Source organism: Lycorma delicatula, chromosome 2 (assembly GCF_047948215.1).
Source record: "Lycorma delicatula isolate Av1 chromosome 2, ASM4794821v1, whole genome shotgun sequence".
Lineage (NCBI taxonomy): Eukaryota > Metazoa > Arthropoda > Insecta > Hemiptera > Fulgoridae > Lycorma > Lycorma delicatula.
The window spans coordinates 232,589,426-232,613,031 of NC_134456.1; the positions used below are offsets into that span (position 1 = coordinate 232,589,426).

Genomic DNA, 23,606 nt, shown 5'->3' on the forward strand with positions numbered 1-23,606 from the left:
AAGTGTTTTCCAAACTATTGAATGTGAAACTCTGATCTGCTTAGAAAGATGTCGTGAACTGACCCCTGGACTGCGCTGAACTGCATCAGTAATAATTTCATCAATAACAGCATTATGTTGGACAAATCTTTCATTGATTAATACCATAGCTTGTACGATACTAGGTAGTGTACCTGTTTCCCAAAGATTGTGAAAAGTCATACTAATTGTTTTGGGATCTGGAATCCTGAAATTCAGAAAACATATTTCACATTCTGTTGCAGCAGCTATAGCAATACTACATCCAAAATGAATACCATATTAACATATTCCTCCATTGTAAACAAGTATTGCATTACTCCAATGGCAAACCGATCAGGTTCAAACTAAAATTCACAGAAAACTTTCACTAATGACAGCACAGTTCACAGTACCCAATATACTTAATGTATCTTACAGAATGTTTTAAACACTAATACAGTATTGTGCATTGTTGATCAGCTGCTGTTATTTTATTGCCAAATTTAAAATAATATTTTCTCAAATAATTATTGTATTTCGGTCATTAATAAAAAAATTATTATCCAAGTCATTTTTATTTTAAGTTGTGAAATTTCTAGTTTTTAAAATTTTTTAATGGCAATTTTTTACAATAAATTTGTTTTTACAAATCTTTTACATCTCCAGAAAAAGAATTTGGTTTTGTTTACATTAAATAAGTACTTTTCTGATAATGAAATAATGTGCTGTTTCTAAATAAAATTGAAATCTTTCTAACTTTTATTTTTTTTATGCAACTTATCTTACTCCATTTTGTTTAGAATTAAATTCTCTACAAGTTTTTTTTTAATAAGTTTTAAGTGTTTATTAACCATTTAACAAAGTTGTTTTACATCAAAAATAAAAAAAACCGTTTTTTCGGTTTTCACCCCAGACTTCTCAAACTCTACTGCAGATATAGTTCTGGGACCCATTTTATTAGATTTTTCGTATCAAAAACTATAAGAAATCATTAATTCAGCTCCTAATTAACATCCTAAAAATGTCAGTAAAACCTCATTTCACTGGTGTAGCTGAAATCTGAGTGAAATCTTTCACTAGCCGTAACTCACAAACAAAGCATTTTAGGACATATGTTTATATGTACTATTTCCATTATTTTCACTAGTAGAATAGGTTAAGATAACCCCAGAAGAAGTTTGTCATGTGTGTGTGCGTGCGTGCGTGCGTGCGCGTGGGTAGGTATGTGCATGCACGTGTGTAGGTATGTGCATGCACGTGTGTATATTTAATTATATATTAATTACTTTTGTTACAGCTTCTATACTTGTTTTCATCAGTCAGTAACAGTTCTGAAAGAGAAAGGTTTCATAGATAAAAATACTGATGTTAATAACAGTTATTCAAAATATTTGGGGTTCCATCAACCCATAGACCTTGGATCTCAAAGTAGGATTTCTGACAATAACAGTTTATCAGAACTTCATGTAAGTGGTCAGTGAACTTGGAAAATTTTATAAATATATTAATAGTAATTAGAACCTTTTACCAACTAAGTATAATAATAAAAAAAATTACAAAATAAAACAAAACAAACCTCAAAATATATATGGTATACTCACTTCCAAATTTATAGTGTTAAAATTATTATTTGATAAATCTGATAATCTTCAAAAATGATTCTTAATTAAATCTGTGTCCATTACATATAATATTTTTAGCAAGATTAGAATGTCAGTACTGTTTCTATTAACAACTTTTATGTTATTCTTTAATATAAGTTTAAATGACCAAATTTTTATGAGTCTGCCCTTGCGAATAAGATCATTATGTGGTTTTGCAAAGTGTCAATCAAAACAACCACCAGTTTTCCATTTTGATGAAAATGATTAACATTTGTTTTGACCGATTTAAATTGTTCAATCCTCTAATAAAAATTTGCATGGTTGATACACTTTTACCATACTGTTTTAAAATCCATGAGTGAATTTTGGTGGTTTTACACTTTCAGAAAATAAAAATCTTATCACAGCATGTTGTTCTTCCCCAGTACGCATTTTAAGTGACAACGTTTTGAAATAAGCAAAAGAAGCTATAATAATAAAAATTATTTTCGAACAGCTGATATTTTTTATGTCAGGGGTACCAACTTGAACATCAGACAGTTTTAGTTTATTCTATTAAATAGTTTTCCACTGTTGCCATTTGTCTCTTTAGTTATTGAATCATCGTCTTATTACTTTTCTTAAATTTAATTTTACAAATTTTATAATATTGTTTTGTATTATATAAGCGATTTTTGTGTTGCAGCCCTTGTAAATCCTATTAATATCATTGCAGTATTTATGGTAGCATTCATATTTACAATATTCAGAATGTCAGTTCAGAATGTTACTTTAATATTTATAGTATAGACTTTATTTTATTATTTATTTATACTAGAACTGTCAAGATAATTTTTTGAGCAATATTCTTTATTCTTATTATTTCTGCTCTTATAATTTTTACTATTATTTTCTAAATACTTAATTACCCTGTATATTATAGTGTTAAATGTTGCCAATCTATGTAATCATGGATGTGTTGAATACTTGATTATAATTAAACATAAACATGGAACAATAAACAAATGATAATGATGAATGATTATATTCATTATTTCCTTACAATTTAACAATAAGGATTAATGTAGTACTTTTTTTGTGTAATCTTTTATTAAGATAAAATGTTTATCTAGGATCTTACTTTATGCTTGATCAAAATATAACATATTTATTTCCTCACATATTTTGTAAGTGTAAAGTTTATACCAGACAGTTTTTTGTGGGATGGGGAATCTGTTCATTTTTCAGATGTTCGGAGGATTTTGTAACATATTTGGACATAATTAATTAAACCAATGCTAGATTTAAGTTAATCTAATCTTATGTCTAACAGACAGTCAGATGTGGTATAGGAAAAATATGTAAAAGAAACTAAATGATATAGAATATTTTTTAACTGGAATCCTTAAAGGACGAGAAAATGTTATAAGTAAGAGTGTGTTCAGGAGAGCTTTTAATACAGAAAACAGCAGTACCTTTTGATTCCATCATTGAAAACTTCCACTAGATCCTGTAAAGAAGCAAGAGTTGATCCTGTATGGGAATAGTACGGAGAAAAATAAATAATATATTCACTTTTAAACATGTAGTGTTTGTATGTGTGGCCGAACCATAATTTTCTAATGGTAACAAATTTAGTGAAATTTTATTCAATAACTGCCAGAATTTTTACTTTAGAGCAGAAAGACTACTCAAAAAATAAACAGAAATAAATTAATTCACCATAACTTATTAATGGATATTAAATTCCTGCGAGATGCGTTTAAAAAACACACAATTAACCAAAAATATTTATTATTTTCATTGGATGTAGCCGTCGCCTGCTTTTGTATATGGTTATATCACTCATTTAATAAACTTAATGCCTGAGAAAATACTTTCTTTGGAATCACCTTATATTTTTTACTTATCACAGTATTCTAGATTAATGGGACTTCCTTAAATTACATCCCTTTCACATCACCATTTTTAATTTAGGAAAGAAATATTAAAATTATTTTATTGTTTTGGCTTGTGCTATAAATGGAGAGTGGGATAACAGTGATTTCTCATTTTGACAATAATTTATTGTTTGCAGACTGATTTTTTATTATAAATTCATGATGAATGAGATCTTTGACAGCAAAAAAACAATCAACATTGTTTTCATTCATGATGCCAGTCTGTATCTTAGCTTGCAACTTCCTCAGACAATTGATTTGCAAGTTAATGAAGTATAGCATCCACTTTCATCACTTGATGCAATTTTGTGTAAAAGATTTCTATCATCAACCATAAATTCAGCCACAATGCAGCAGCGTGTTTGATTTTTTTCAGTCTGATAAATGAGGAACAAAACAAAAATCTGAGGAAAAAGATTAATTGTTTCTCTATTAATAACTGTCATTTCTTCTAACATTTGAATAGTTATGTTTAATCTTCAGCCAGAAAATTTTTAATCGATTCTGCTGAGTTTTGTTTTTAGAAAGTTGAAGATGAGTTATCCAGTTTTCATCTTTATAGTGTATCTTTCTTTCTTAAATTGTTTATGCCATTCAAATTAGTAAATATTTTTATCGTATACAATTTAAAAATCTTTCAGTATCTGCTTTCTATAATTTCACATAAAAATAAATTCCATTCTTTTTTTTCCATTTTTAAACATAAGCAAACAAACTCATTACAATAATTTTTTCTTGACTGTGTTAACCAAACAGGTTGTAAAATGCAGAATAAAAAAAACATTTTCTCTTTTAACTTGTCCAGTGATCTGATAACAGCATCAGTAATATGGTTGTAATAATTTCAGTTCAGGAATAATTATTACTTTGAATTTATTTATAAATTTTAGGAGATTTTTTAATATAATTTAAAACAGTTTAAGTTTTAGTAAATTTAAGTTAAATTAAATTAAAAAAAATCAAATAGTTTTATTCTTATATTTAGAATATTGTTTATAGGCCCAATTTTTATGATCAGTCCCTCAACATACTTGATGTTATACATAAATATACCTTGTATGTATGTTTAACATTTTAACTAATACTTTGCGAACTGATGTATTTCTCTTATATAAATGGACAGAAGGGTGAAGTTTCCTAAATACTTAGTGACATCAGTTATCTTGAAGTTTACAGAACTAATGACTTTGCTGATGCAGTTGGTACATGATGGAACATGTAATGACATATTACCAGTTCCTAAATGTAACTATTGTTTTCTATTCAAAGAAAATTAAGACCAATCAAACGTCATTTTAACCTTAAAGGTTGGATTAATTATATTATAAGGTCTTTAATTTAGTTTTCTTAATGTCATTTGTAAAGAAAGCTGCCCAAGTGAAAACAAAAAAACATAATCTTTGACAGATAGGTTTTCAATCTATAGCTTGTAGAAAAATAAAATTCATATTGTTAATTAATTGTTACCTATGTTTTGAAATTTAATTATAATTATGTACTTCATCCTTTAAGGAATTTATTCTGTTGAATTGAAAATAATCTTTAAATGATACGTATTAATTGTTTTAACTTGGTAGGTATAAGCTTGATTTACGGGTCTAAACAACAAACAGGTGTTCTGCAATGTGAAAAGGGTAAAAAACAAGGTTAACTGTTATAGCAAATTAGTTTACTATTTCTTAACCTATTGTAATAAACTTTACAAAAAATATAACAGATCGGTCATTACCAGACAAAACCTGATTTAGCAACTCTAAATTTTACAAATGTCTTATTTATGAATTTGTGCCTTATCACATGGATGCATGAGTGTGTTATCTATGTTAAACTGAAAGTGGAGTTAAGTTATTACTATAACTGTTATTGTGAACAACTTATATTATTGTACAATTGCTTTATAGAGTGTTGAAATTAGTTAGTATATACCAGGTGTGTAAATATGCAACTGGAATTTGACCGTAGATGGTCCTAGATGTCAATGTAGTTACCATCAAACTGCATCATTGGCGCCATTTTCTTTCTTTGATGGCTGAGATTTTCAACTCACAACAATACAAGTTTCATACAACAGAATAGTTTTAATTAGCGTTGAACATGTAGAGTTTTGTACCAACAAACTACGATTTGTGGACAGCATTGATTTTCTGCTACCACTTAAAGAAAACTGCTGCAGAATCACATCAAATGCTTGTCGAAGCTTACGGTGAGGATGCTCTCGGTAAATCACAGTGCTTGGAGTGATTTTAAAAATTCAAAAGTGGTGATTTTGATGTGAGAAATGAAGAACGTGGAAGACCACCGAAAAAGTTTGAAGGCAGCGAATTGCAAGCATTGTTGGATGAGGATGATACTTAAACACAACAACAACATGCAGATCAATTAAATGTAACACAGAAAGCTGTCTCCATATGTTTGAAAGCCATGGGAAAGATCCAGAAGGTGGGAAAATGGGTTCCACATGAACTGAATGAAAGACAGCGAGAAAACCGAAAAACCACTCGCAAAATCTTGCTCGCCAAGTACAAAGGAAAGCCATTTCTCCATTGAATCGTGACAGGTGATGAAAAGTGGATATATTTTGAGAATTCTAAGCGTAAAAGATCTTGGGTAACTCCAGGCGAACCATCGGCATCGATTTCAAGGCCAGATTGCTATGGAAAGAAGACAATGCGCTGTGTTTGGTGGGATCAGAAGGGTGTGATCTATTATGAGCTGCTAAAACCTGGTGAAACCTTTAATACTGAACGTTACCAACAACAAATGATCGATTTGAATCAAGCATTGTGTGAAAAATGACCAGAATATCAAAAAAGGCAACACAAAATGATTTTGCTTCATGATAATGCACCATCACACACAGCAAAACCGGCCAAGGAAAGATTGAGGTGGAAATACTTTTGCATGTGGCTTACTCACCAGACTTGGCTCCGTCTGACTACTATTTATTTGCATCAATGAACACGGACTTTCTGAGCAGCGCTTCACTTCTTATGAAAATGTACAAAAATGGCTCGATGACTGGTTTGCCTCAAAAGAGCAACAGTTTTTTTGGTGTGGCATTCATAAATTGTCAGAGAGATGGGAAAAATTAATAGATGCAATGAACAATATTTCAAATAAAATATTTTTCATAATTTTCATACAATAAAACATGTATTTTGTATACAAAAATTCTGGTTTCACATTTTACACACTTGATAATTAATGAATTTGGTTTTGAAAAACTTGATTTAAAAATAATTAATTAACAATCTAAACTATTGTTCATGTTCTTGTTTTTTTTTCCATTATAATCTTCATTTGTTGAAATAGTTAAAAAAAAAAAAAGAATAATTTGAAATATGAATTATTTCAAGTGGTATTATTATTATTATTATTATTATTATTATGTAATTATTTAATTATATAACTTTTTTGTATGTCCTGGTGCTTAAAAAATTATTACCATATTACTTAGCAAATTCATACCATTGCGTAGTTCATGCATCTGAAATTTTAAACAGTATTTAAAAAAATATTGAAAATAAAATATTTCCTCTAATAAATATAATCTCCTCACTGATTATCATACTTTAGTTTCATTATTAAACTATGTAAAATTGTTTCTTCTCATAAATAACTCTCCTACTTTTAGATAAAATATATTGGTAAAAAAAATGTGTGAATTATGCAAGAAAAACAGTATTTAAAAATGTTATGTTTTGGGATTTCAGGTGAAGTATATGTTATTTTTAATGAAAAAATTATTTGGTGATGTTTGGCCAGACAATAAAGAGCTTAACAAACGACTTCGTTATAAAAGTTTACGTCTTATTTCAAGAACGTTTGAGATATTGACCGGAAAATTTGAATTATCAAAAGAAAAAGTGAGTATTTTAAAAATGTTTTCATAAATTTTCAGGACATTTTTATAATTTATCTTTAACAATAATATTAAAAGAAAAATTAATAATGTACAATTTTAATTTTGAAGAAAATATACATCAGGAAGGATTATTCCAAAATTGACTTCCATTTGGCTGGAAAAATAAATAAAAAATAAAAATAAAGTACAGAAAAAGATTATCTTATATATTAAGGGGCTACTTATAAAGTAACCTCCAGTAGAGTAATACAAATAAATTTAAAAATCTACTATATACCAAAAGTTACGTAATACTTATATTACTTCTTGATATAGTCCCTGCACAAATTCAAGCACGTGTTGTCATGACACCATCTTGTCTATTCCCTCTTCAAAGGATAGTGCTGCCAAAGTACCCATCCATGCATTGATCAATGCTTTTGAAGTGTAGTGTACCAGCCAATTTTTCAGTTTTGTGAACAGATGAAAATCGGACATTGCCAAATTAGGGTTGTAAGGGAGATATTTAAAAAATCTGCTACTTAAACTTATTATCTGTTTAGTATACTCTTAGTGCTAGAAGCTGTGTGAGACTGTGCATTTTCATGCAAAAAAAACTTCATTAGCATTCCTCGCTGTTTATTCTGTACCGCTCTCCTAAGCTTTCTAATGTTTCACAATAAATTTTCTAGTTACTGGCGTAACTGGCTTCATAACTTTTTCCAACAACATTCCTATATGTTAGCAAAATACAGTAGCTATCATCATTTTTTTGAATTTGAATTTTTCCAATGAGTGTATGTACATCTACTGTTTGGATTTTTCTTTTGTCTCAAAATGAATGAACTAAATCCATGTCTTATCCTCAGTCCCAGTACAGTAAAGAAATTCACTTCCTTTATTGTGGTATTGCAGAAAAAAAGCCAGTGGCATTCATGTGCAGTACTTATGAAAACCCAATCTATCTGTAACAATTATATTAAAAGTGGACCTTGAAATTTGAGGAAAAAGTTTCACTAAATTCAGTAATTGTGAAGCAGCATTTATTGAGTGGGACGCTGAATTTTTTCAACAATTCAATATCACCCTCTTCAATCCTCGTCATGGTCATTAGTTCACCCTTCTCTGAATTCCTTCACCATTCTTTCACACTCAGAATCATCACTCATTACATTTTTACCATAAACTATGCACAGCCAATGATGGACCTTGGCTTGTGGACCTTTAGCTTGCAAAAAACCAATGATGACGCTATGTACTTCACAGTATCAGGTACTTAACAATTACCTCCCTATTTGACTCTGTATTACTCTAGAAGTATATAATGATGACTGACTATATAAATGACAGTATTTAAGCTTAGTTGATATATACTGAGAAAACAGTATATAGTCTATGTTGCTAGAGAAACTGGTTTCTACAGCAACATACCCGACTGGACTGACCAACAACATTTGATCTGTTACTATTTTTAGTAATACCTGATCGGAAGTTGATTTATAAATAGCCTATGTACATAGGTTGTTTATATTAAATCTTCACTAAATCATGATCTATATTTGTCCATTTATTGGGGTGCAACATTTGAGCTCCTCATTGGATCCAAAGTGTTGATTAGCCAGTAAGATTATCAGTTGTGAGAAGTGGTAGTAATAACTTACTGGCAAGTTCACACTGCAAGGATGATATCTTCTACTACACTGCTTTTTTAAAGCTTTGTGCATTCTGCAGAATGGAGGTATATGTTTTTCATTAAATGAAAAAAACCTTTTGTTAGCGGCTTACATCATTTATTTTATATTGATCACTGAAGCTTCTTCAGTATTTAATAATAAAACTTATATTATTAGTTTTGATCCCAAGTTCCTTGGATTTTTTCAGAAATATTCCTTAGCAGTCCCAAAACATTTAAGAAAATTTTTTTCCAGTTATTACTTGTTTGTTGTTCACCCCTATTACTTTTAAACTTGTACGCAGAAGAAACAGTAAAGAAATTGAAAGAAAAATTTTATCATAAAGTAAAATTATTCAAGATGAAAAAATTAAGATGTTAAAATTCACTAATGACATTGTTTTTTAGACAGAAACTGTAGTAAGAAGATAAGAATGACATGAATTTATTGTTTTGAGAGTTCAGTCTGAAAATAATAATTGTAAAGCAATGTATGTGACAGAAAGGAGGATAATGAAGAGTTAAAGTTTTAAGGTGTACCCCCAATTTGCCTGAAGTGAGAGAAATTTATTATCTAGATAATAAAATTACAAAGATTGGACATTGCTACATTACATCAATAGCAGATTGGCTCTAGCAAGAAAAGAAATCAGCAAATATAGTTTCGGAAAAAAATATAGCTTTTAAGAATTTAAACAAAACGCTTGAAAAATTTGTAAATGTATTGCTTTATGTTAATGAGATATGAATAATAGGATAAATAGAAAGAAAAAAGTAGAGACCTTTGAAATTTGGCATTGCAAAAGGTTGTTAAAAATTAGATGGGTTGATAAACTTTGAAATGTCTTGTAATGATTTAAAAAGGAGAGAAGGAATCTTCTAAAGAGATGAAGTTGATTGGTTGGCTATGTATTAAGACATTCAAGTTTAGATAATCTGGTGACTGAAGTCTGTAGAAGGTAAAACCTGTAAAGGAAGACTTACTTTGGAATATATATGTCAGTTAATGTAGGCTTTAGTTAATACTTTTAGATAAAGGATTAACATGAAACAGAAAGAAATATCATCAAACAATTAAGTGCTAACAACTTAAAAAAAAAGTCTGGAATTTTTTTTTTATGTGAAAAAGTTTACATCCAGTTATAATTCTGTCAATATTCATCCTTTTATCATCACACCCAAGAAATATTATGCTACAGCTATTCTTTGAACTATGCTTCCACAGTCTGGAAGATTAGTTTGGTTCCTACTATATGAAGAACTTATAAACCCCATAAGTTGTCTGTCACAATTCTGTAAAAAGTTATTTATTCTTAAATTTTATGGAAATTCCTTTGAATTTAAAAAATCAATAAACATTGTTTATCTTGTAGAATTTGTTAAACCTTTTGAATAAGTTCATCAATAACCATTCAATATTACCTTTACCCCTTCCCTGTATCAAATAGCTCTGTTGGATTCCTCTTCAAATTTGTGGCAGTCTCTCTCTCTCACTCACAGCATTTGCTGTTATGTATATTATTACTATCATAAACACCATACAACTGTCAATGGATCTTGGTACTGTGTTCATCCATTTGCAAAAAACTAATAATCATGTCATATACACCTTACATTTGGTGAAAGCAGTGATAAGCTTCATGTTTCCTCAACTAGTATATTTCTAACACTGAAGAGAACGAACAACAGTCAATAACTTTTGATTATGTAATAAGATTCTTTAATTTTTTTACATGCCTAACGTTACACTCAACCCATTTTGGACTGACGTAGAGTGTATAATGCATTGTTTTAATTCAGAAAGTAGTTTTTATAAAACGCTTCAGTTTAGCTTGTTACTTATTCCTTTACATGAAAGTTGCAGGAACTTTTAGTAGAAGTAGAGATTGAACAGCTTTTCTTGTTAATCATTAGTTACAATATTAGCCTGTATTATTAAGGGCTTTGTTCCTCATTATCAGTTCTGTAATAATAATCAGTTTTGTACACTTCTAGGCAATTTAGTATCTTTCAGTTGCTCTAATGATGACAAATAGTAACTCCTTCTTTTTTTAAAGAATTTTCTCTACTGTATGTTCTATCACAGAAGCCTTTGACTCATTCTTCATTCATTTATGTGGACCAAAAACTGAACAAGAATTTATTGACTATTTTGATTTTAATTATTTTTTTTGGCTGGCTATGTGCTAGGATTGTAACCTTGTTTTGGAGGGTCAGAACCTGAAGCATTTTGGAGTTCCCTGTAATAAGTCAAACTACGCCCTATTCAGTGAGCAGGTATATTCTTCCCTCAGTACTCAAACCTTACCTAATTCAGTCGGGTATTTGAAACTCCCATGCTTCTGATAACATAGACATCATCTCCCTGCTGGTTATTATTGGGTGGGAGTACAGATGTTTTGTATAGTTTGGTGCATCAGATTCTGTTTTCTAAACCACCAACAGTGCTAATATGAGAAAAAGATTATTTATTTAGAATTATGTTTTTTAGGTTAGAAAATATGAAAGATGTTTAATATGTCATGTTAATGTAGTACATAGATATGGTATCCCAGCTGGTTTAAACACTTAGAAGAAAGCTCGCAATCGGTTCAGGCCATAAGAATTCGAGCCTCCTTACTCTTTAAGTAAAATTTTTTAGGAGATTACTTTATTTTATGATAAAATAATATTTGTTACTTGATTTCAGGTAAAAAAAAATCTTCCCATTTTGTGTGTATTACCTGAAAAATTAGAAGAAATTTTAAAGAAAGTTCCTTTGTTGGCTGATACTAATATAAATGAGATAGTTAAAATGCGGCCTAAAATCCTCATGAACACTGCTGAATCATTAATTTTAATTGACAGCTACTTGAAGGTATATCTTATTTATGTTAAAATGATTTTAAATTTAGTTAATGGATTCTGGTTATAAACAGATAAGTGAATTGTATAATAAAATGACAGTTTAAATATAACTAAAAATTATGATACCTTTTTTGTATTAGATTGACACCAATGGACACTATTGTATTACATTGACATCGATTGACACTACTGTGTTAGATTGACACATATATCCACTTCACGAACCCAGCAAAGCAAGCAACACACATGAACAACGGAGTGGGAGAACTAACTACTACACTGTAGACATACACATACAGAAAAATATCCAGTATCCCCCCGCAGAAACACCTTCAAAAAATAAGACAAAGTAAGATATGCTTATAATACACAAGAAAATCATAATGTAATAATGAACTTATTGTTTCGGTAATGAACATATTTTTGAAATTAGTCTTTTTAATGTTCTGGTTGAAGTTTTAAGAACCATCATATGCACTTTTCCATTGTTTCCAGGATGTATATTGACGATGAGCTATTTTCCAATGGAATGGAGAGAGGTTATCCTCTTTGATGATGACCAAATTGTTTTCTTGCAGATCTGGAGTAGAGCTTTTAAATTTTGATCAGTGCTGAAGATTGTTCAGATACTCATTGGACCAATGAGACCAGAAGTGCTGCACTTGCTGATTCTGTTGCCAGTGATTAAGTGTGTTTACAGGAAAGGGTTGCAAATTTGGTTCTGGAAGGCTGCTAAAGGTATCACCTATTAGGAAATGTGCCGATGTTAGAGGAAGAAGATCGGAAGGGTTGTCCAATATTGGAGTTAAGGGTCGGGAATTTACATGTGCCTCTATTGAAAATTTTCAGTTCTGAATAATTCTGCTAGCCGAATCACCTCTCTTTGGGCTCCGACAAAATTTTTTTCATTGTTGAAATATATTTCAGTAGGTTTGCTCCTTCTCGCGATGAAGCATTTGAGCGCTGAGATGAAAGAATGTGATGATAAATCTTCAGCCAACTCTTAAATGAATGGCTTTAGTGCTGAAACAAACAAATAATGATACATAACACTTCTGTGTTATGACGTTTTCTGGATAATTTTATCCAAAATGGTTTACAATAACCAATCCCAGTGTTTACAAATAGTTTAAAACTTGGATTTACACATGATTTGGGTAGGTTTCCCATTATCCGGATGATCCCCTTGGGATTTTCTGTGAAACATTTTATACATTGATGAAATATTCTACGAACTAAGTTTTTTCCTTTGATTTCTAAGGACATTGCTTCAAAAATTTCATCTTTGAAGCAATCCAACCCTGTTATCTTGCTGTCAGCAGCCATTGTTTCAGTTTTAGATATACATCGTAATTCTTATTGTTGTTGCGTGTTACTTGACAGAGTTTGCAGTCAAATTTCATCACTGAGAAAACTGCTAAGTTTTTAAGTCTACCATCAAAGAAAAACATATTACAAGTTAATGATATTAACTCATATAAACTCATTCTGTGGAATGTGTTATTAAATCAAGAGTGAACGGATTCGCAGTAAATATAGAATGAAAAATATAGTTTATAGAGTAAATATAGTTTTACCGACCATCACTCAACAATTACCCACAGTTCAAATCAGAAAATCAAGTTTGCAATTACCACAGAATCTGTTACTGGCCTATCCAGATTTCCACAAACCAAGTGAGATTGACATGGTTCTTGGTGTAGAATTATTTTATGATGTCTTATATAAAGGAAGCATTAAAACAAGTAAATCAAATCCAACATTTCAAAATATCCTATTTGGCTGGGTAATTTCTGGTAAAATATCAATTGATCAGCATTCAACAGTTTTAACATCTGTATACAATCGTATCTAGATCACATCAACGAAAATATTAAAAAATCGTGGGAATTAGAAAATTACAGCTCTACCAAAAAACAATTTACAGGAAATGACAAACCTTGTGAAGAATAGTATGAAAATAATACGACAAAATTTATGGATGGAAGGTACTGTGCGAAGATCCCTTTGAAAGGTGATTAAACCATGTTGGTAAATCAAGAACTGCTGCAGTGCGAAGATTTCTTTTGCTTGTGAAATGTCTGAATTCAAACACTGAATTGAAACTTCATGAGAGAATACAAAAACCTAGGGCATATGATAGAAACATCAAATGAAGAAGTTGGAGGGTCTAAATCATATTACATTCCACATCATTGTGTTATACGGGAAGATTCATCCACAACGAAAGTAAAAGCAGTTTTTGACACTTCCAGTAAGACAACATCTGGGATTTCACTAAATGATTTATTCATTGTTGAACCTATGGCACAGTTAGATCAGCATTATCATCAGATTCAGAACTCATGTACTTGACATCTCTTTATCATCACCTTGTTTTGTTTTTCACTTTCTTTCAACCAACTAGTTAATCTACTTTGTTTTTATTTCTCCAGTGTATACAATACATATTTTTGATTATAAAAGAGGATGGAGTGACAGTGGATGCTATCACTCCATCTTCTTTGGTAGAACAATATTTCAACTGTTTATCTGGAAGATACCAGGTTTCAATCCTGCTAGATTAGGATCTACATTTTTTCATATACTACCAAAATACATTTCGTATTACCACACGCAAATTTCAAGATAGTATATGGTGAATAATTCAAGTGAGGCTGAAATATATAACTAGGCTAGTATAAGGTATCCTCAACCAGACGGTACAGTAGGACAGTTCCTTCCTCCTGCTAGATGCAAACATTATCAACTAATCAACTAACTATTGAACCATTAGCCATATTTATTCAATTAAATATTACATGTTAATGGTACCATTGGTTTATTCATTATTTTAAAATTAGAACTTCATTAGGGTAATTAAATTAATTAATTGTTTTTTAACAGGAATTTGGTATAAAAAAAGAGTGTGTTCTACATGCTCCAGAAATATACACTTTACACCCTGATAATGTATATAATAGACTAAAGACATTAATGGAGCATCCAGTATTCTCACAGTGGGTGTATCATCCAAGCTTTATAGAAATTTTAGTACATCAAAGTAAATGTACAGAACATTTGCAGCAACTTCAAGATGCAAATATGAATTGTTTAAGTATTCAGTTACTGAAATCACATGAAGATAATTTAAAAAGGTAATCCGTTTTATTACTTTATTAAATTATTTTAAAAAATATTTTTTAAATGCATATCCTAGATAGTACTCTTTCTCTCTCTCTCTCTCTAGTAAGAAGTCTTTGACCATTACAGATTGTCATATTTTACATGTTATCATTTTAGATTTAAGTTTAGTGCAATGTCGACTGTACAAAACGTAAAACTATTCATTATGTGACAAAAAATATTTTTCTAAATGTAATAGTGTTGTAAAGAAGAAGCTAAACAAAATTGTCTTCTTTTTTTTAAACAAGAGTACTGAATGAACATCAAATTGCTATAACATTTCAATAACAACAATCAAATGTATACTACAAGGAAGCTTGATATAATGAAAGTGGAATTCTATCAATATCAGGAAAAACAGAAAACACCCTGAACATAGGAATGCTATAATTGAAGACTGATCGACGTGAAATAAAAGAATTAGTAAAAGAGTTTTATTTAAGGCAGAAAATTGTACCTACCTGGAAGAAGTTGTAACCAGTATCACAAATTAAAATAGATTTTAAATTGAGATTCTTCACTATTCAATAAATTTTAAAAGAAATATATTTCAAGTGGACAATTGCAAATCTAAAAGAAAACTTTTGATTTGATGATAGTTTGTTGTAAATGCCAAATTTATTTGCTTAAATAAAAAATAAATTGGAAAGTAGTTCTAATATTTTACATTTAGTTGAAACATGTATAAACAAAAAATGTAACTTTCACAAAGTGTTGGCAAAGTGAGGATATTATGGAAGTTATGAACACTACAAATGCTTCTAATCAATTGAACATAGCTTCTGAGGATATTATGGAAGTTATGAACACTACAAATGCTTCTAATCAATTGAACATAGCTTCTGTTAGTGTATGAGAAAGTTTTGTAAATAGAAGTGGATTAATATTGAAAGGAAGCACTTCAGTTGAAAATTATATGGACAAATGAGTAGTACCAGTGTTGAAAGATGTTGTTAATGAAAAGAGTAATCCCAAATTTATTAACTTTGTGTGATAATGGTAGATAAACTCGTTACTGTGGTAGGCAAATTGACAAACCTCTCAGGAAAGATTCCACAATTGTTAGATTATCAGATACAATCAATTATTTGGAAAAAAAACGGAATCTTGTGTGATGAATTTATGAGGTCTAAATTATATGATATAATTCAAAAAATGAAACTGATAGAAAAACATTTCAAGTTGATAAATGTTTTGTTGATCATGGTCATAGATTAGTGCACTTTCCCACACAGAGAAAGATCAAGCCAGTATAATAATACTGTTCCCTTACATCGAAAATAGTCAGAGCACTGAATATTTTACAGCAAATAATCGCTCATTTGTTCAAATTTGATTAAGATTTTTGATGAAGTAAAGGTAGTTAAAGCTACAGTTAGAATCCCATTCCACATGGACAAACTGTACTCTATCACAATTTAAGATCTAAACCTAATTCTGAACCTGTATATTCATTTGTAACCTAGCTATTTAACACCACTATGGGTAGTAGAAGCTACAGTTGAAATTTCATCTCTGCTGGTCAAGCCGTTTCTGAGATATTGCTTTGACATAGTACATACAAACATCTAGCAAAACTTAAATTAAAAAAAAAAGAACAGTTATGCCATAGGAAGTTTAATTCATTAATAGGGAATATTTTAGGAAATATTTCAAGCAAGCAGAATTTCAAATAACATTCATAAAAACTATTTTGAAATTTCAAACTAAGGAAGAATACTTTCTGAGGATGAATTTTAATTAAAGATTTCTGGGGGAAAAAATTATAGCTTATAAAATTAGAACAATGTTTGAGACCTGATTTGGTAATCCGTTATAGGGTTTCTGTCCATATAATTTAATACCTGGTATTTCCTCATACAGTTATGGTTATTTTCTTGCCACCTTTACACTCCATAAGGATAGAGTCCTAGAAGATATAATCCACACTTTGTAAAGATAAACCATGCCTCTCAGGCTACCATCCTATTTTCGTGACAAGTGTTTTATACAGTGTTGGAGATAATGGTGAACTGCAGTGTTACATGATACTTAGAGGGACATGACCTTTCATCTCCAGAACAGTGTGGTTTCCATCTTCCATTGAACATTTAGTGTCACTGGAAGCAGCTATAAAAAATGTTTTCCTGCTCTGCCAGTGCCTCGTCTCTATCTTCTTTGATATCAGGAAGGCATACAACATAGCCTGGCTTCATGGTATTCTAAACACCCTTAAAGAATGAGGAGTCAAGACAATATGCTTGCCTTTGTTAGGGGGTTTCTTAAATGACCAAACTTTCTGTGTTCATGTTGAAGATTCTTTGTCGGGTAGTGCCACCTTGGAGAATGGATTACCTCAAGAAAGTGTATTAAGTGCCACCTTGTTTGCTGTAGCCATCAACAGTATTATTAAATGTGTGTAGTCACTTGTTTCATGTTCTTTATTTGTTGATGATTTTGCTATGTATATCATCATTTATCATATATATATATATATATCATATATATCATATATATATATAGAACACTATATCTCACCTTGAAGCTTGGTCAGCTTCAAGGCGAGCTATAGAACACATATTTATGAGGTATAAAATTTAATGTTATCCAATAATAAATTTTGAGTTTAATTTGTTATTCATGTTGTACATTTTATCTTAATGGTTACATTTCCTCTATTATTTTAGTTTTAATCTTATTTTATTAATATTTTTGTTTTAAACATTAATATTATTAATATTATTTTCTGAAACATTAGAAACTTTTTCAAATATTTATTTATAAAAAAAATTAACTTTAGTTAAACCATCTTATTTTATTGATCACCTTTACTATTTTGCCATAAAAAGATAATTGAAATATCTTTATAGCTTTATTGTAAATAAGCACGCAACTTTTAATATAAAAAAGAGTGAGTACATACTGTTCTTAAGTGAAATGGTAGTTGCCCCAGCAAACCTGTGAGCTTGTGTCATCTCATATTGTTTTCCAAAACATTATTTTTATTTCATTTTTTGACTTGCAAACAATACGGGCACCCAAACAATACATTTATATTGTTGTGTGTTCAGTTCTTTCCACTTGAATTGATTACATGTATAAAAATTCTTAATGACTTAATGTTGTAAACAATAATTCCTTAACCAATGCTCTGATTGGTATTACATACAGGCCTATAAAAAATTAAACATGCAGTTAGAAATAATGTCATGTCACGATTATATTTAGATCAAACATTTGTAGTACACAATGTGTGTATAAAGAAATAAACTTAATTTACTCATTTTTTTCGCAAATTTCTTGTGTGTTATTAGTGTGGTTTGTCATGACAGAATTTAAATCTAGTTAAGAAAAAAACTTAGGAGTCAAGCACATGAAATTATATAGAGAAAAATATATAATAGAGAGAAAAAGACATTCTTCAATTGTGTTCTTTCAGTACACTGAAAGAGTATAAACGACATTCGAAACCTGTCAGTGGACTGGACAGTTTTGATTTAGGTGTAGTTAAAAAGGACAGTTAGTTAATAAATTTCATTTATAGAAGAATGAATTATCTACTATAAAAAAAAATGCAAGAAATTCAGTCATCTAGTGATTTTAAAGGCAGTGAATCAACTTTAGCTGTTATTTTCAAAGGTAGATTTCAAATAGCATTAAACTGAAAACTTTTATATCAGATGGAAGAGAATTGAATATTTGCAGGCAATGGCTCGAGTACAAACAAAGCAATGCTACAATCGTTTATTTGGATAAAACTTACATTTTAAGTTCGCATTGTTCGACAAAGTTTGAAGTCTGATGGTATTGTTGAGGGACTTCATCTGCCAGTTAATAAAGGTAATAGTAATTCATGCTGGAGGAGAAATCAGTTTTATTCTGAACGCATTACTAACTTGGAAAGCCAGTTTGAAAAGTGGCAGCTACCATGACAACATAAATATAGACCAATTTCATATTTTAGATCGATTATAGTAGTTATTGATAAAGTGCCAAATTTTAACTCCAGAAGAAAAGATAGGACTGATTGGCTGGAGAAAACCCATATTCCATATAGTTCAAAAATGCCAAAACCACAGTTATATGAATTAGTAAAGTTACACAAAAAAGTACAAAAATATCACTTGGATGAACTTCCCAAAACATTGTGTTCTTAGACTCCCATCGTACCATCCCGATTTGAATTCGATTGAGATAGTATGGTTAGCTATTAAAAGACATGTGGCAAGTGATAACATTTTCTTTTACAAATGTTGAAAAATTAACTATGGAGAAAAAAATTTACCATGAATGGTGACTGGAAACCCTGTTGTGAAAAAGTAAAAAAATAATGAAAAAGAGTATGAAAAACTGGAACCACTGATAAGATGAAATGACAGAACATACTCTGATAGTGAAAGTAACAATAAAAGAGTGATAGCGATTCGTTCAGCGAGGTCGGGTGAACTTGCCAGAAGTTTCAAGTAAACATGAATAATTTAGTATAAAGGTTGTAAAAGAATTTTATAATTAAAAGGTTAATTAAAGAATTAATTAATTACATATCGATTATAATTAGTAAATGTAAATATGAGATTATTATCGCATACAGTATGATAAATTAATACTTCGATTTGATATGTGGAGTTTTCAGGCAAAGTAGTATTATGCAGTTTGCTCATGACATCTAAGCTCTTACTTTGGCTGGGCCAAGTATACCAGTCCTTCTGTTATGTAGTAAATCATTTTTACATGAAGCATCAACCTGGTGTTACTATTAAGAGCTAAATACAACCATTTCTTTGGGGTAATACATTCACTCATGAGAATTATATGACGTTTTTTATGGCGATTTGTCACACTGTTAGTTAGCACACTAAGTCTTATGCAAACTCTACAGCATATATATAGTTCCATTTGTATAGCTCCCATCTCTTCTCCATATTCACTACTCAAGCACCTATTAACCATTTCTTCATTTTTTTATGTAGTCTCTAATTTTTATGATATGGTTTTGTTTCAAAACAACTTTTGGACGCAACAGTAAAGGTTCTGGGAACTATTAATTCCCAGATATATAATTATTTCTTATCCGAGATAGTTATTTATTACCTGTTATTTATAAGATAATTTAAAGAAGAAAATATTTTACGCTTAAACTAATAATGCATGTTTAAATAAGATTTTAATATTCTTATACATAATTATCGAAAAATTAGTTTTCATATTAAATAATATTCTTATATTTTCCTTTATTAATGTAAAGAAATTGTAATGTACTTAGTTTTTTTAATTATTTTTAATTGCTAGGAAATACAGTTGGCTATAACAGTTAATGCAAAATGAATACCGCTGTAAATAAATCATTCCATATTTTTGCGATAAAAATTAACTATATGTATAATAAAAAGTGTTAATTTATGTTTTCTTTATATAATAATAATAATTAAATGTTATTCATATCTTTCAAAATCTATAGTGTAATTTATGTATTTTATTATATATTAATAATTAGTATATTGTGTGCTTATGTACTTAAAAATATGTAACGCCTTTCAATAATGTAATATGTGTCTTTTAATTATTAATAAGGAATGTAAATGAATTATTGTGGCATTTTTTTATTATTATGAATATACATGCATGCATCTGCATCATGCAGTTATGAAACATGAATTATACTTACATGTTAATTCTTGTAAATGTCTCCAACTAAGTAGAATAAAGCCACAAACTTAAAATTGCCTATGCAATCTATGAATTTTCTAAACATTAGTTTTATACAATTTTCACTTGATACTATGACTAGGCACATCTATCAACTGTTCAACTCTCTTCTGTTCATATAAGTATCTCTTGGGAATTGTAGTCCAGCAGGGTTCTTAATACTGAAATGCCAAAAATGTTATAGAAAATTTTTTTCTTATACTTAAGGATTTTAGAATCTTGCAGCATCTATCCAGCTTACTTACAAATAAAACTCTTGAAACAAGAGATCCAGGGAACATGGAAGCCATTAGCCATCAGAAAGTCACCAAAAGATTTATACATCGCATAGTTTTATGTTCTTGTCATACAGTATCATATTGTTACAACCACCTTTCTCATTCGTCAGATGCTAACAAGGGTAAAACAAATTTGTTCCTAATTAAAAATATACATTTTTGCAACAATAAACCAAACCAAATTTTATAAGAAAATGTTTTTTTTTTTAAATTTAAAATATTTTCTTTTATCTTTACATTATCTCTTCCATTGTTTCATTGTGACTGTGACACATATAAAATACCTAATGTATCAAAAATATCAGTCGAGTTACTTACTTGGAGAGTAATTATGTTTATTACACACTAGTGCCCAAGTGGTAAAACTGAGGGTAGGTGAGGGTAGGAGTCATCGGTGGCTCATCGGGGACAATGAGCAGGTATCCTGGCCATCTGCTCCTGAAGGGTGACGTCTATAAGAGCTTAGCTGAAATTGTGAGGCTTTGAAGGTGATGGCATCAGATATACAGAGAGAATGATAGACTGAAAGCGAGTGAGACAGACAAACAGAGGGACAAAATAAAAGAGAGAGAGAGAGAGCGATAGATAGGGAAGGACATAGAGAAACAGAGAAAGAGAGAGAGAGTGTGAATGCGGGAAAGACATACTGCAACAGAGAGATAGACCGACAAAAAGACAGAAGGAGAGAAAGAGAGAGAAAGTTAGCGAGAATGATATACAGAGACAGAGGGACAAAGAAAGAGAAAGACAGCAACTAAGAGAGACAGTGGGAAAGAGAGAAGGTTCGCTAGAGAGAGTAAGAATGAGAGAGAGAGAGAGAGAGACAGTGAGAATGAAAGACAGTGACAGAGTGAGAAAGAAACACAGCCAGAAAGAGGGAGAGTGGGAAAGAGAGAAGGAAACCCATAGATAGAGAGTGAGAGGGAGGAGGGAATGAGTGAGAGCGAGACAGACAGAGAGAGAGTGAGAATGAGAGACAGAGAGAAAGAATGGGAGGCCCAAAGAGTGAGACAGAGAGAAAAATACAAACAGTGAGAAAGGAGGGAAAGAGAGTGAGAGAGAGAAAGGCAGGGTTAGCGACAAAGAGAGAGTTCAGGGGATAGAGCCATCTTGGCATAAGAATGGCGACAGAAGCAACGTTTGTCTAGGTATCTGGTGCGTTAAGCCTCGCGGCTACACCGGACTGCCAACCATACAATGGAGGTTTTTTCTATGTAAGTTGTGATATTACAGGGCCGACTGTTGCCGCTAAGCGGCAACAGTCGGCCTTAGCTAGTAACTGCTACACCATTGACTTGTAACTTAGAGCAATAACACACGAAGCTACACCAGCCTGGCGACCATAGAAGTGAAATTTATTCTACATAAGGTGTGAAATTACAGTTCATTAGTTAGGCCCGACTGTAGACGCTCGCACTGCTTTTACTCTTACTAAGTACCTAGTGCGTTAAATCTCGCGGCTAGTTAATCAGCCGACCGTAAAATTGAAATTTGTTCTATGTAAGCTGTGAAATTACAATAGTTTAGTTAGGCCCAGCTGTCGACGCTAGCATCTCTACACCCCTTGACTGGAAACCTGGTGCGTTAAGTCTTGCGGTTACACGAGACTTTCGACCGTACAAGTGAAATATGAGTATGGAAGTTCCGAAATTGGAAAACTTTAGTTAGGGCTGAAAATCATCACTAGCATGGCAAAACCTTAGACTCGGTACCTGGTGCGTCACGATGCAACACCGCTCTGGCAACCTTACAAGTGAAATATGTACTATGCTTGTTGTAAAATTACAATACTTTAGTCAGGCCTGACTGTCGACGCTAGCACTGCTACTCTTTTAAATAGGTACCTCGTGCGTTAAGTCTTATGGCTACACTAGTCTGCCGACCGTAAAAGTGAAATTTGTTGTATGTAATTTGTGAAATAAATATATATTTGTTAGGCCCGACTGTCGATTCTAGACATCTTACCAGGTAGCTCGTACGTTGAGTCACGCGGCTATACCAGTGTGTCAAACATACAAGTGATAACTGTTCTTTGTAAGCTCTGAAATTACAGTAGTTTAGTTACGCTAGACAGCAAAACCTCCTGGTGCTTTCTGGTGCGATAAGTCACGTGGCTACACCAGGTTGCAGACCATGTGATAGAAATTAGTTCTATGTAAGTGAAATCCGCTAGCACTGTCAAATCTCTGACTAGGTATCTGGTGCGTTAAGGCTCGGGGCTACACAGTCTACCGACCAAACAAGTGAAATTTGTATTTTTTATATTGTGAAATTACAATAGTTTTGTTATTATCGACTGTCGACGCTACCACTGCTACTTCTCTGACTAGGTACATGGTGCGTTAAGTCTTGCGGCTACACCAGTATGCCGACCGTACAAGTAAAATGTGACCTACGGATGTTCTGAAATTGCAACACTGTAGTTAGGGCCGACTTCCGACGCTTGAACTGCTACACTTTGACTAGGTTCCTACTGCGTTAAGTCTTGCGGCTAACCCAATCTCCCATAGAATAGAAATTTGTTCCATGTAATATATGAAATTACCATACTTTTGTTAGGACCGACTATTGACGCTGGCACTGCTAGACCTC

General features: G+C 31.1%; 1 protein-coding gene across 2 annotated transcripts in view; it reads left to right on the forward strand.

The window, feature by feature from the left end:
* LOC142319745 (transcription termination factor 5, mitochondrial-like) overlaps window positions 1–20,578 on the forward strand; it is a 39,676-nt gene extending 19,098 nt beyond the window's left edge. For both annotated transcript variants that reach the window (XM_075357367.1, XM_075357368.1), the window contains exons 5-9: window positions 1,298–1,466; window positions 7,237–7,389; window positions 11,729–11,896; window positions 14,773–15,023; window positions 20,320–20,578. In XM_075357367.1, coding sequence (XP_075213482.1) covers window positions 1,298–1,466; window positions 7,237–7,389; window positions 11,729–11,896; window positions 14,773–15,023; window positions 20,320–20,338 — 760 coding nt within the window. In that variant the 3' untranslated portion in view covers window positions 20,339–20,578. The remainder of the gene's footprint in view (window positions 1–1,297; window positions 1,467–7,236; window positions 7,390–11,728; window positions 11,897–14,772; window positions 15,024–20,319) is intronic.
* The last annotated feature ends 3,028 nt before the right edge of the window (window positions 20,579–23,606 follow it).